The sequence below is a fragment of the Moschus berezovskii genome, chromosome 19 (assembly GCF_049115385.1).
Source record: "Moschus berezovskii isolate FMDL1 chromosome 19, NW_MosBer_1.0, whole genome shotgun sequence".
NCBI lineage: Eukaryota > Metazoa > Chordata > Mammalia > Artiodactyla > Moschidae > Moschus > Moschus berezovskii.
Genome location: NC_142478.1, coordinates 38,881,374 through 38,896,877, shown reverse-complemented (window position 1 = coordinate 38,896,877; position 15,504 = coordinate 38,881,374). Strand labels below are relative to the sequence as shown.

The window sequence follows — 15,504 nt, the reverse complement described above, 5'->3', positions numbered from 1 at the left end:
ATTTAGGCTCTGAAGAAATATGCACTGCTTCTTTGAGCAAAGACCAAATCAAGTGTTGATTCATTTTGATAATTTTCCTGTGAAATGTTATAATATGATTGTATAGTAAAACAGTACTTTAGGGTTGTTGTCTGTAGCATGTTTATGGAGGGAAACTATTTTAAGAATCACATTCAGCTACTTCATGAAATTTTTCATTTTTCCAGGATTTTTCAAATTCACTTTGCTTTAGATTTTCATTGTACTCTTGGATATCTGCTATACTTGATAATCAAAGAGAGACAAATTGACCAAATTTTACCAGTCATGAGCAGTAGAGTTAGTTGTGGCATGGGTGTTTGTGTGAATCTGACTTAATCAGTGCTTACTTATTTGCTTCCTTTTGTAGTTTCACAATTGCAGAGGTTTGGATATTGAAGGCTTAACTAACAAGGAATCCTTTAATGTACAGTAATGCTGCTAAGTCACTTCAGTCATGTCCGACTCTGTGTGACCCCATAGACGGAAGCCCACCAGGCTCCCCCGTCCCTGGGATTCTCCAGGCAAGAACACTGGAGTGGGTTGCCATTTCCTTCTCCAATGTGTGAAAGTGAAAAGTGAAAGTAAAGTCGCTCAGTCGTGTCCGACCCCTAGCGACCCCACGGACTGCAGCCTACCAGGCTCCTCCATCCATGAGATTTTCTAGGCAAGAGTACTGGAGTGGCTTGCCATTGCCTTCTCCGAATGTACAGTAATAGGAAAATTTAATTCTGGAAAAGGTCTAGGATGATCAGGGTTGGCCTGGGATGGACACTCAAGGTTGATTAACAAAGGCTCTCTAAAAGAAGTGCTAGCTGAATAAATTTTGAAATTTTTTAAAGTCTCAATATTTGATTTCCTATATTCTGTTGTAGAGCATCAGATGATGCAATTTAAGGTAAAAGATGCAAGGGAAAATGTGTTTAATACTTTCGGAAACCTATGGTTTCTTTTTGCCTTTTCTTTCCCTAAGGTTTTAGAGATTCTCGAAGGAATAAAGGAGTAATTCTTCAGATTCAAAGGGAGGAAACACACACAAACACAGATTTTTTTCTCTCATGACCATTTTGTGGCCTAAAATATTCGACAAATATTTCTCTCAGTATCTTATTTTCTTGGCATTACATGTGAATATCTATAAAGGATCTAAAATTGAAGAGACTGAATTTTATTTTAATTTAAATATAAGCAACGATTTAGTTATCAGGTGTAGGTGGTTGTATTGATACAATATCAGTTTTGAATACTACTAGAGAAGTATTGGGACTTCATTACCACATGTATATTGAACCTCAGTTGTTTTAACTAAAAAATTCCATAGTAGTAATTAAATAAACAAAAATAAGAACAAAGAGCATAGGGAGAGAAAGATATGCCTTTACTTTAAATTTCTTTGTAAATTCTATGTTACCTATGTTAGTAGTTTATTATGTTTTGATGCAGACTCTGCATTACAGATTTTATAACAACTTTTTATTCATGTCAAAAATTTATTACACTAAATATTAGTACTTACAATCATCATATTAATTCAGAACTTGTATGAAATATCTACTGAAACAAATTAAACATTTTTAAGTTTTGACACATTTTATAAAATAATTTATAATCCAGTGAACTCTCTTCTTCCATTTATTAAGAATATATAGCACGTAGCTGTTTTTTGTTTTTGCCTTAGTGTCATGCTGACATGGAGTTGTTACCTATCTTAAATGTCTCTATTACTTTTTTTTCTGTTTAGTTTTAACTTATGTTTTATTTAGTATCAGAGTTAGAACTTGAAAGCTTTTTGGATGTCTTGTTTTCATTTTAGGAAATAGACTAATACTCTAAAATAGGCTAAGGAAATGCTTAGTTTACAAATTTCAGGCTCTAAGGTGAAACATTATTGTTGCACATCTCTTTTGATACCAACTTATTCTTAATATTTATAGGAAAACTACTTTGGGGAAGATGACATGTACATGGATTTTGAAGAGGTTATTTCAAGTCCAGTTCTGTCCCTGTCAACATCATCCAGTTCTGGATGGACTGCTGTTGGGATGGAAAATGACAAAAAAGAAAATGAAAGTTCAGCAAAGGCAATTCATCCACTTACCTTGCGTCCTTGGGATATTACTGTACTTGTTAATTTGTACAAAGTTCATGGACGTCTTCCTGTTGTAAGTGTTTGCATATCAAAACAATTGAGTCTATTATGAAATCCACCTAACATAGGAAGTGATGTAGTGTGTGCACTTACTTACATAAAATAATTCAGATTCAAAACTATTCTATATTTATCCTTCTAATTTTATAAAGCTAGTGTATTATTTTCTTCATAATCACTTGATCATTGACAATTTTCCTATTTTTCTTCTTTCACTTTAGCGCCTTCTTTGCTGTTCTGTATAACTTTAGAATATTTTACCATGTTGTTGAATTGCTAGATTTACAGTTAGCCTGATGGATATCGTAGGACTTTACACTTAGTCTTTATCTCTGACTCTGGACCAGTTTGGGACCTTTTGGTGGAACTATTCAAAATCATGATTCAGGCTTGACCCTGAAGGTTGAATTGTGTCACAGGTTTGGATTCTCCATTGTATCCTGGTTTACTCTAAAGATGACCCTTGGGCCTGTTGGGGCTGACTTGAAAATGAGATTATATTGCCCAAAGAACCCATGGCCATTGAGTCAGGCCAGATGGGGAGAGAGTGGCCCCTGGAGCATTGTGCTGCATATTGGGTCCATATTATGTACCTAGGGTCGCACAGGAGAGAAATCAGCTCTGGTGCTTAGTTAACCTAAGGTCTTTTTCTGGCATACAGAATAGTTATTTTTGTCAGTAAGTACCATTCTTCCTTTTGAAAAAAATCAAAATTTTTTAATTGTATAAGTGTAATTTTTATTTTTCTATACTTCCTTGGTCTTCAATTTTTCTGTATACTGATTGTGGTATTTGCTTGACTTTAGCATGGAACTACTGATGGTCCTGAGTGCCCTACAGCTTTTTTGGAAAGACTATGTTTTGAGATGAAAAAAGGATTTAGGGAGACCATGCTGCAACTTGTCCTGTCACCCCTGAATGTGTTTGTCAGTGATAACTATCAGGTAATGTGAAAGTGAGTTGTGGTAGAGACTCAGAAATTTATTGTTACTATTTATGGGGTGAAAACAATGTGTTAACTGTATAGCTTTTTAAATTGGGGACCTTCAGTTTAACTGTACTAAGCAGTTTTTGCATTGTGTGAATTGTTTCAAGAATTTTAGCTTTTCTTTTTTTCCCCTGCTGTTCCTTATTTATGTGATCCCAAACAATTATATATCTATTGTTTTTAGAAATTGTAAGAAATACTTTCTGACTTTCTCATATGTTTATGAAAGGGTAAAACTAATTGTATAGAACGTTGGTAGATTCTGTTGAAAATCACAACCTAAGTATTAATATTGTATGTTAATCGCTCAGTCGTGCCTGACTCTTTGCAACACCATGGACTGTAGCCCGCCAGGCTCCTCTGTCCATGGGATTTCCCAGGCAAGGATACCGGAGTGGGTTGCCATTTCCTTCTCCAGGAGATCTTCTCCAGGAGACCCAGGGATCGAACCCAGGTCTCCTGCATTGCAGGCAGATTCTTTACCATCTGAGCAACCAAAGGAAGTCCAAGTGTTAATATTAACCAGTACCATAAACCATAAATGTTGGTGATGGATAGGGAGACCTGGCATGCTGCAGTTCATGGGGTCACAAAGAGTTGGACATGACTGAGTGACTGAACTGAACTGAACCATAAATCTTGAAAACATGCATATCTACATGAACACTGATTAATTCTTTTTATCCAACATACTTAAAAGGTACTTTGTTAATACCTTCAAGATAAGGCTCTTTTGGAAGAGAACTTGCGACATTCATCAAATGGGAATATTTTTACATTCCTGGGTACATTATCACTTTATTATTCTTTTTTTAATGCCAATGACTTTTTTTTGGCATCTTCCCCTTCTTTAAGTCTCTTTCCTACTTTTAGTCAAGCAGTGTGCTTTAGAGCTGTGATGGATTTTAATGTAAGACAAAATAAAATTATAGACAGGGTGATGAATCTGACAGTGAATCATCAACAAATGATAATTCACCATGGATTCTGTGAAGTAACTGACCATCTTATATAAAAGAGCATATTCCTTTGCACTCTTCTGCCATAGTGGGCTTCCCTGGTGGCTCAGCTAGTAAAGAAGCTGCCTATAATGTGGGATACCTGGGTTCTATAAAACTGTATTATTTTAGTGTAGTAGCTAAAACTTAACACTTAATGTATACTAGTTTTTGCCACAGAATGTGTTTCTTTTTAAAAAACTTTTATTTCAAGAAATTATACATTTACAGAAGGTTACAGAGATAGTACAGAGAATTTCTGTGTTTCCTCCATATTGACCTCATACATAATTATGGTAAAATTTCAAAACCAGGAGATTGACATTTGTACAATATGTATGCATAGTTCTATGATATTTCATCATGGGTAGATTTGTGTAACTGCTACCACAATTAACATGCAGAACTAGTCTGTCTTCACAAAGCTCTCACTTGTGTAACACTTTCATTTTAACTTGTCATGTGAAACCTTAAAAATAACTCTGGTCCTTCTTTCTGTAATTAATGGGTCATTAGGATTGGTTTTTTTTTTTTTTTTTTTGAGAGGCAAATGTATAGAGAAGAAGCCCATCTCCTTTTTTTCAAACCTCTTGAGGAAATTAATAAAGGTAATAGGGAAATATCCTCTTAGAAAGGCTGATTTCTGAGAATCTTAGGAGAGTAGCTCTGATTTTTTGAGTACCTGATGATACTTCAACTTTTATCTTAATCACTGCATTCTCAAACGACTTTGCTGGTTATAAAAAAATGTCTTATTGAGTTTATTATGAGGGTCCATATTACCCCTAATTGCACAATTATTGGCATACTTGTACAGAGACAGAAGTGTAAAGTGTGATTTATATGGTGATAAGAAGAAGAATTCGTGGAGTAGAGATGTCAAGGCAGTAATAGAAGTATTGATATTAGTGACATTTTGTTTCCCAGATGCAAACGCTTTATAATTCATGCTGAAGACAAGCATAGTTTATACATATCTCTAGGAATTTGCTTATCTTCTTAATTTGCTAACATTTTGTAGTGCTAGCATTTCTAAGAAATGACTTTTTTTTTTGTCTCTATACTAATACTCTCATGTTGGGAAGCTTCACACTGTGACTACCCTCAAGACTCAGTTCTGGGTCACTCATCTGTAGCTTCTTATTTCTGGTAACATTTGTCTTAGTGCACAGCTTCAAGGCTAAGGATCTAATGTAAAGCGTCAGTGACCGTATCTGACTTATGAAGCCACATACTTTTTACTTGATCATCTTATGTTTATTAGTTTTCTATTAGGGCTTCCAAAGCAAAGTACCCTACACTAGGTGGCTTAAAACAACAGAAAGTTACTTTTCCACAGTTCTGGAGCCTACAAATCTGAAACTAGTGTGTTTGGCAGGGCCATGCCCTCTTTCAAGGCTCCCTTGTCTTTTCCTAGCTTTGGTGGTTGCTAACAGTCCTTGGCATTCCCTGTTTTGCATCACTCAAATCTCTGTCTCCATCTTCACTTGGCATTCTCTTCATGAGTCTCTGAGTCTTAAGTTTTCCCCTTACAGGGACACTGTTAATTGGATTAAGGCCCACTGTAATCCAGTGTAACTACATTTTGATTTGATTACATTTGCCAAGATGTTGTATCCAAATAAGATCACACTCACAGGTACCTGAGCTTAGGAATTGAATGTCTTTGTAGGGGACACAATTCAACCCACAGAATGATGTAAGCCATAGTACAACTCAGAATGTAATCTTTACTGGTATACCAGGTAGTCTTTACCTTTAGGACAACCCAAGATCCACGTTTGTTTATGTTTTTGGTTTTTTGACAGTGAGTGGTGAGAGAAAGTATAGAAGCCTGGATGATGTTTGGTTTTTGGCTTGGGCAGTTAACCAAGCTAGTGCACGATAAAGAATATGGGAGGAGGAACTGCTTTACAGGGGAAGAGTATGAGTTTCTGGGCATGTTAGGTTTGAAGTACCAGGAAATCAACCTTTATTTTCTAGCATTTTCCAAAGAATGAGCTGCATTATCTTTGTGAAGTAACTCAGATAAACTCACCTAAGTGTTTGTGTAGGTAGAATGTCTTTCGGAAGTCATAAATAGTTGACTTTCTGATAGTATTCTAATACACTAACAACAGATGCATATGCAGGCATCCAGCATTCTTGGAAAATACATTTGGATGGTCCCTGTGATAAATACATTTGGATAGGTGGTCCCATCCAATCATCTTATCCTCTTTCGTCCCCTTCTCCTCTTGCCCTCAATCTTTCCCAGAATCAGGGTCTTTTCCAATGAGTTGGTTCTTTACATCAGGTGACCAGAATACTGGAGCTTCAGCTTCAGCATCAATCCATCCAGTGAATATTCAGGATTGGTTTCCTTTAGGATTGATATTTGTTTATATATTCTCTAATTTCTTTTTCCATTCATCCACTGATAGACACTTAGGTTGTCTCCATATTTTGGCTATTGTAAATAATACTGCAGTGAACATGGGGATGCATGTATCTCTTTGAATTAGTAGTTTCATTTCCTTCAAATAACTACCCCAGAAGTGGAATTGCTGAATCATATGACAGTTCTGTTTTAATTTTTGAGGAACCACCATTATCTTCCATAGTAGCTTTACCAGTTTACCAATTTACATTTTCCTTAATAGTGCACAAGGGTTTTTTTTTCCCCACATCCACACCAACATTTGTTATTTGTTTTTGATGACAGGCATTCTAATAGGTGTGAGGTGATAGGACACTGTGATTTTGATTTGCATTTCCCTGATGCTTAGTGACATTGAACATCTTTTTGTGTGTCAGTTGATCATCTGCATGCCTTCTTTGGGAAAATATTCATATTCTCTGACCATTTTTTATATTGGATTGTTTGCCTTTTGGTACTGAGTTGTTGGAATTCTTTATATATTTTAGATTTTAGCCCTGTATCAGATTTATGACCAGCAAATATTTTTTTCCTTCTGCTGGTTGCCTTTCCATTTGTTTATAGTTGCCTTTCCACTTGTTGATAATTTCCTTTCCTTTGAAGAATCATTTTAGTTTTACATAGTCTCATTTGTTTATTTTTACTATTGTTGCTTTACCTTTGGTGTTAGATTCAAAAATAATCACCAAACTTATGTCAGAGCGTCTACTACTGATATTTTCTTCTAGGAGTTTTATGGTTTCAGGTCTTACATCCAACTCTGTAATTCATTTTTAGTTGATTTTTGTGTGTGGTATAAAATAGTGATCATGTTTCCTTCTTTTTTATGTGGTACCCAGTTTTCCCAGCACTGTCTATTGAAGAGGCTGTTATTTCCTCATTATATATCTTTGGATCCTCTGTCATAAATTAACTGGCCATATATATGTGTGTTTATTTCTGGGCTCTGTATTTCGTTCCATTGATTTATGTGTCTGTTTTTATGCGAATACCATACTATTTTAATTATCACAGCTTTGTGATAGAGTTTGAGGTAAGAGAGTATGATGCCTCCAGTTTTGTTCTTTTTCAAGATTACTTTGGTTATTTGGGATTTTTGTGGTTCTATACAAATTTTAGGATTATTTGCTGTTTCTTTGAAAGATGGCATTGGAATTTTGATAGGGATTGCATTGAGTCTATAGATTGCTTTGGGTGGTGTGAACATTTGAGCAGTATTGATTCATCTAAGCCAAGATCCACATATATCTTTGAACTCAAGAAAAGCTATCAAAAACTTTATATTGAGAATTATAGAATCTCAATGCTGGAAGTGATCCTCATTAACCATCCTCTCCAGCTGCCTCACAGAAAATAGAAGGGAACTGATGCCTAGAGATACGTGATTTTATATACTATCACACAGCTTTAGACAGAAAATGTACCAGAAGACTCTCTAGAGCTTTTATTATAGTCACAATTTGAAATGACCTTTTAAGAATACCATATGAATTAGATTTAGCCCTATCCTTAAAAACACTTTTTAATGAATGCAATTTCCAAAATTTGTGCTGAAACAAGGAACATTAACCCTGTAAGATGGCCTGCACATACACACTAAAAAGACTGTCATGGTAAAATTAAGATAAATAATTTCAAGTGTAAAAAGTGCTGCATGTAATGGCTTTGAGGTAACTGTTGTTATTCAGTCACTAAGTCATGTCCGACTCTTTGCAGCCCCATAGATTGCAGCATGCCAAGCTCCTCTGTCCTCCACTGTCTCCTGGAGTTTGTTCAGATTCAAGCCCATTGAGTTGGTGATGCTACCTAACCATTTCATCCTCTGTTGCCCTCTCCTCCTCTTGTCTTCAGTTTTTCTTAGCATCAGGGTCTTTTCCAATGAGTTGGCTTTTTGTATCAGCTGGCCAAAGTATTGGAGCTTCAGCTTCAGAATCAGTGAATATTCGGGATTGATTTTCTTCAGGTTTGATCTCCTTGCTGTCCAAGGAACTCTCAAGCTTTTTCTCCAGCACCACAATTTGAAACCATCAGTTCTTCAGGGCTCAGCCTTCTTTATGGTCCAACTCTTACATTCGTACATGACTACTGGAAAAACTATAGCTTTGACTGTATGGAACTTTGCTGGCAAAGTGATATCTCTGCTTTTTAATATGCTGTCTAGGTTTTTCATAGCTTTTTCCAGGGAGCAAGCATTTTTTAATTTTATGTCTGCAGTCACCACATGCTATGATTTTGGAGCCTAAGGAAATCAAATCTGTCACTATTTCCACTTTTACCCCATCTGTTTGCTATGAAGTGATGGGACTAGATGCCATGACCTTCAATTTTTCAATATTGAGTTTCAAGCCAGCTTTTTCACTCTCCTCTTTCACCCTTATCAAGAAGCTCTTTAGCTCTCTATCACTTTTCCCATTAGGGTGGTATCACCTGCATATCTGAAGTTTTTGATAATTCTTCCAACAGTCTTCATACCAGCTCGTGATTTATCCAGGCTGGCATTTCTCATGATGTACTCTGCATATAAATTAAATAAGCCGGTGACAGTATATAGCCTTGCCATAGTCGTTTTCAATTTTGAACCAGTTGATTGTTCCATGTCTGGTTCTAACAGTTGCTTCTTGACCTGCATACAGGTTTCTCAGGAGGCAGGTAAGGTGATCTGCTATTCCCATCTCTTTAAGAGTTTTTGATAGTTTGTTGTGATCTACACAGTCAAGGATTTTAGTATAGTCAGTGAAACAGACATAGTTGTTTTTCTGGAATTCTCTTGCTTTCTCCGTGATCCAACAAATTTTGATAATTTGATCTCTGGTCTTTAGGTAAGAACATGGTAAAACTTGTTCTCTGTGGTGGTCTTGTAGAATATGGAGCAGAACAGTGTAAAAGCAAATGCTGGGAGATCCTGGCAAGAGGTTGTATTATTTGAACCAGGACGATAGCAGGAAGCTGAAAGAAACTCAGTGCATTTGTGAGCGACTGGGAGGTAGATTCTATAAAAATTGGTGACTGATGGGTAGGGCATTACCAAACTTACTTGATTCTTTGTTCCTAATAACAATCTGTAAACCTAGTGTTCCATGGAATGCCCTATTTTAGGATATATCCTTTAGCTTTCTGAATAAGTGTTAGAAATTTTCTCTTTGAAATGTTGCTGCTTTTTAGTTCAGTTCAGTCGCTCAGTCGTGTCCAACTCTTTGCAACCCCATGAATCACAGCACACCAGGCCTCCCTGTCCATCACCAACTCCCGGAGTTCACTCAAACTCAATGTCCATCGAGTCGATGATGCCATCCAGCCATCTCATTCTCTGTCGTCCCCTTCTGCTCCTGCCCCCAATCCCTCCTAGCATCAGAGTCTTTTCTAGTGAGTCAGCTCTTCGCATGAGGTGGCGTATTGGAGTTTCAGCTTCAACATCAGTCCTTCCAGTGAACACCCAGGACTGATCTTTAGAATGGACTGGTTGGATCTCCTTGCAGTCCAAGGGACTCTCAAGAGTCTTCTCTAGCACCACAGTTGAAAAGCATCAATTCTTCGGCAATCAGCTTTCTTCACAGTCCAACTCTCACATCCATACATGACCACTGGAAAAACCATAGCCTTGACTAGACGGACCTTGGTTGGCAAAGTAATGTCTCTGATTTTTAATATGCTGTCTAGGTTGGTCATAACTTTCCTTCCAAGGAGTAAGCGTGTTTTAATTTCATGGCTGCAATCAGCATCCGTGGTGATTTTGGAGCCCAAAAAAATAAAGTCTGACACTGTTTCCACTGTTTCTCCATCTATTTCCCATGAAGTGATGGGACTCGATGCCATGATCTTAGTTTTCTGAATGTTGAGCTTCAAGCCAACTTTTTCACTCTCCTCTTTCACTTTCATCAAGAGGCTTTTGAGTTCTTCACTTTCTGCCATAAGGGTGGTGTCATCTGCATATCTGAGGTTACTGATATTTCTCCCGGCAATCTTGATTCCAGCTTGTGCTTCTTCCAGCCCCGCGTTCCTCATGATGTACTCTGCATATAAGTTAAATAAGCAGGGTGACAATATGCAACCTTGATGTACTCCTTTTCCTATTTGGAACCAGTCTGTTGTTCCATGTCCAGTTCTGACTGTTGCTTCCTGACCTGCATACAGGTTTCTCAAGAGGCAGGTCAGGTGGTCTGGTATCCCCATCTCTTTCAGAATTTTCCACAGTTTATTGTGATCCACACAATCAAAGGCTTTGGCATAGTCAATGAAGCAGAAATAGATGTTTTTCTGGAACTCTTTTGCCTTTTCCATGATCCAGCGGATGTTGGCAATTTTTAGTTATGAGTATATAATTATTCTCTGTAAGAGTAATCTCTTCTTTTAATATTTACACAATTCTCAAAATCTTTCTGGAAGATGGTTTTCTTTGCTAGTTCCTCATTATGGTCTTAATGGGTCTTTTTTCTTCCATGTTATTTTCTTTTTGATACTTTAATCTCATGATTCCTGCCTTGTCACAAAAGATTTGTCTCTCACATTCCCTGTTAGTCAAAATACTTGTTTCTTTTTATTTATTGAGGCGCCTACCAAAGAGAAGTCTGCATTTTTTTGAGACTTTGCTCTCTTGCTTTGCAGTGGGCTTTTGCAGATAATGTCACTAAAGAAGCTAAACTCAGACTACTTTTATGGATACAAGGTTGTGTTAAGAGCTTTGGATCCTAAAAGTCTTATTTTCCATATAAGCATGTTTTTACCACTTGTCTCTGTGGGAGAAAGCAACTAGCAATTATAAATGCTGATTTTTCTTATGCGTGTTGTTTTCAGCAGCGACCGCCTGTGGATGAAGTGCTCAGGGAAGGTCACATCAATTTGTCAGGTCTCCAACTGAGAGCACACGCTATGTTCTCAGCGGAAGGTCTTCCTCTGGGAAGTGATTCCTTAGAATACGCATGGCTAATTGATGTGCAGGCTGGAAGTCTTACAGCTAAGGTCACAACTCCACAGGTATGTTCTCAGGTCTCCTGACTTACTTCCTTTTTCCTTTACTGACCCCCTCCCCAAGAAAAAGTTGTATGCCCATTTGAATGTTCATTTTACTTCCATTTGCCACTAAAGATTTTCTTAATCATGGTTGAGTTAGAGACAAGTTTCAGTTTTCTGGGCCACGTAAAATTGATGGGTGTAATTTTTTATGGTCCTGTGTAATATTTTCAAGAATTCAGTACTTTCTTTAAGAAGAACTCAGGATGAGAAGTTTCTGGAAATCAAGTTATATATTATTAAAATTATATTACTTGACTCTCCACTGTTGGAACAATCTTGTTTTTCTAGTACGTAGGATAATTTTCTGAGAACTTTACTTTTTTGTGTATTTCTTAGGTAGGATTTGAAAGAGGCATTTATAATATTAAGGTAGCATGTTTCTTTACTTGTTATGTCCTAAAGCAAGGTAGCATCATTTGACTCTGAACTTAGTGATATGGATACTGATCTAGAAAAGTAACAGTGAATTTATTGGCAGAAAATCTCATGTAGAAGACTAGTTGTAATCCCTTTGGATAAATTCTCCTTCCCTGTCACTTTCCCACTTAGTCTTTAGGAGTCTCAGAGGGCTTAAGAGTTACTGTCAGCCTCCCTGACAAAGGTTCTGCATCCACAGTTTCAACCAGTCACGGATTCTGCCCACTGCAGATGTGAAGCCTATGGATACAGAGGGCTGACTATAACCCTTAGTTCTAGAAATGGGCCATTGAAATTTAATGAAATGTTTGTATTACTATAAAATTTCACCTGTTGAAACAAATATAGTTAAACCTCATTTTCTTGTGTTTCACAGATTTTGCTTTCTGGTTGTGTGTGTTTTTTTGTTTTACAAATTGAAAGTTTGTGGCAATGCTGCATCAAGCAAGTCTGTTAGCACCACTTTTCTGACAGCATTTGTTCAATTTATGTATCTGTGTCACATTTTGGTAATTACTTCACTATTTCAGACTTTTTCATCATTATTGTATTTGTTATGGTGATCTATGATTAGTGATCTTTTATGTTAGTTACTATTTCAAAAGGATCACGACTCATAGAAGGCTCAGTTTAGCATTTTTTAACAATAAAGTGCCTTTTAATTAAGATATATGTGTTGTTTTTTTAAGATATAATGCTGTTGTACACAGGATAGACTACTAGTTACTTGTAAACATAACTTATGTGCACTGGGAAACGAAAAAAATGTGTGACTCACTTTATTGTGATATTCACAATGTTGCAAATTTACTGTGGTGGTCTGGAACCAAATCCACAGTATCTGTGAGGTTTGCCCGTATTTATAATATGCACTTCATAATTAGTGTTTCAAAAGATTGAAATGTAGTAGACATGTACATACTCAGTTTTTAGCAGAATTACAAAATGAGTGTGAAACATGTAATTTAGAGGTAGATAGTGGCAACCTCCAGATAAATAAAGACTGTTGTTTGTTGTTGTTGTTTAATTGCTAAGTAGTGTCTGACTCTTTGTGACCCCATGGACTGTAGTCCACCAGGCTCCTCTGTCCATAGAATTTCCCAGGCAAGAATACTGGAGTGGGTTGCCATTCCCTTCTCCAGGGGATCTTCCTGACCCAGGGATCAAGCTTAGGTATTCTGCCATGGCAGGCGGTCTCTTTACCACTGATCCACCAGACCAGATAACTTGTATTGATTATATCTGAAGGAAGTAGTTGAAGGGAAGCAAAAATTAAGATTCTGGAAATAGTAGGAAAATGAGTAGAATTGAAAAGGGATATTTTATATAAAAATGATGGAAATAAACATATAATAATGGGTGAAAACAAATATTTTTAGTGCTTACATACCTCATAACTATTTTATCTGCCATTTTCTGTCTCTAAATCTATACGTAAAAACAAGCATATAATAAAAACAGCTTATTGTCTAACAAGCATGCACTGAAGCCATGCTGACTCTTCAAGACTGGACATAGTTCTTTTAATCTAAAGATTGCTAGAATCTCAGCTTTTATTAGAAGTTGAAACATTTCTCTTTCTTCTACACTGAAATCCTGGCATCACTCTTTCTCTCAAAGTTTGTGAATCCATTGGTGCTTTTAGTGTTTATTCCATTCTTTGTGTATTTTAAAAGTAAATTCATATTTTCTGAGAGTTTAAATTATGTACTTTTGGTGAGTGCGGAGATAATACAGTGTATACCCCTGGCTCAGTGTTTATTATAAACTAATAAATTAAGACCCTAAGATTTCTTAAAATCTCAAGGTTTGATGAAAATTGATATATACTTAAACTTCTGTTCATGAAAGTTCTTTAATCTTCAGAATACCTGATTTTCTAAAATTTTAGCTTAGTAGTTATAAATTTCACTTTGAACCTTGGTTTATTGTCAGATAGAGAATTCTAGGTACTTTTCTATGCACGGAATTCCAACTAGTCATATAAGAAAGATACAGACTTTAAGAAAAATAACTGGCTTTAGAGGTTGCTGAAGTTTCATTTTTCAGTTGAAATGATTTTTCATTTTGGCAGTGCATTTTGTCATTTACAAATGAACAGTAACATAAGCTTATAAATGATGTCAAGGTAGAAAAATGATGTTGGCTAACAAGTAGATTATATGGCAGGTATAAGGCACTGTTTGGATTCTTTCAAGCTGTATTAATATTCTTGATAAACTTTTGAACTGTGAACACTTGTTTAGGACACTAACAGTGTTGTCAACCTGTCATGGCTTATTCTTAGCTGGCTTGTCTGTTGGAATGGGGACAGACATTTATTTTTCATGTGGTATGTCGAGAGTATGAACTGGAAAGACCCAAATCAGTAGTAGTATGTCAGCATGGAATTGATCGACGCTTCTGTGAATCCAAGGTATGTTAAAAATATGTTGGCAATATTACAAAGGTTTATGGGTTTTTTCAAAATGAAAGTTCAGTTTTTTCAATTAATAAAATTATTCTGCTAATTTATAGTCATTTTTATTTAGTTGTAAATATCTAAAATGAGGTAATTCTTAAAACATACATTCACAAGTAAATGGAGATATTATAAAGTTGTATCTCTTAAATTTTTATTGTTAACATTAACATCTTACTGCATTATTACACTAACTCTTCGGGATATAGCTGTGCATTTATGTAGAAGATTTAGAAGTTGGAGGAGGAAGAAGGTTGAATTCCTTGCATGACGTTTTGGCAGACCCTTCTGGAACATACACGTTCTCCTATAATGTGATTAATAATGTTGGGCATTTGCCTAGTTTCCTGACCGTAAATCTTATGCTTTTTCTACAACATTGCACTACTGTGGCTAAGGGTCATTACACTACTTTGAAGAGGGTTGTAAGAAGTATATAATAATTCCTGAAATCATGTACAATGAGATGCAGGGTGTTATTTTGTAGTAAAGAATGTTACCTATGAATTTGGGGTGTGGAATATTTTTTAAAGAATGTTGATTTGAGAAATGAGCACCTTGAAACATTGCAGTTTCAGAAAAGAAAAATAGCTGACCCTAGTTCTGCATCATAGAGATAACCATTTCTAACAGTTTGGCTTTTCTTTCCAGTTTCTTTTCTCTGTCTTTCCTTTCTTTTTTCTTTTGTATACAAACCATATGTTTGCTATTGTATTACTGTGAATTGGAAATAATTCATTCAGCTTTTAATTTTATATCCAAAAAAATCAGTAACCTGTGCTTATTTATCATCAATAAAACAGCTATAATTGGTGGTAAAAATTACTTTTTTCTTGTTATAAACACGATGCCAGGCTCTGGGGAATTGGTTCCATAGTCATTAGTTTCTTATGGGTAATTTGTTCATGCTTGTAGGCATCTCCTCCCTTTATTTATTTATTTTTAATACTGAAAGCTTTTAACTTGTATTGAAATTAAAAAAAATCAACTTCGTTGAGCCATAAATTCCATACAATAAATTCACTCCTTTTAAGTTGGAGTTTT

At 36.0% G+C, this 15,504-nt stretch overlaps 1 protein-coding gene across 10 annotated transcripts in view; it reads left to right on the top strand.

Moving 5' to 3' along the window:
- Positions 1 to 15,504, top strand: part of BLTP1 (bridge-like lipid transfer protein family member 1) — a 211,177-nt gene that overhangs the window by 71,558 nt on the left and 124,115 nt on the right. For 9 of the 10 annotated variants that reach the window (XR_016035322.1, XM_055405581.2, XM_055405584.2 and 6 more), the window contains exons 21-24: positions 1,953 to 2,180; positions 2,974 to 3,111; positions 11,364 to 11,543; positions 14,287 to 14,415. Coding sequence is in view for 9 of the 10 variants with exons in the window: in XM_055405581.2 (XP_055261556.2) it covers positions 1,953 to 2,180; positions 2,974 to 3,111; positions 11,364 to 11,543; positions 14,287 to 14,415 (675 nt within the window). In the remaining variant the exon portion in view is untranslated. The remainder of the gene's footprint in view (positions 1 to 1,952; positions 2,181 to 2,973; positions 3,112 to 11,363; positions 11,544 to 14,286; positions 14,416 to 15,504) is intronic. The other variant, XM_055405582.2, reaches the window with a different exon arrangement.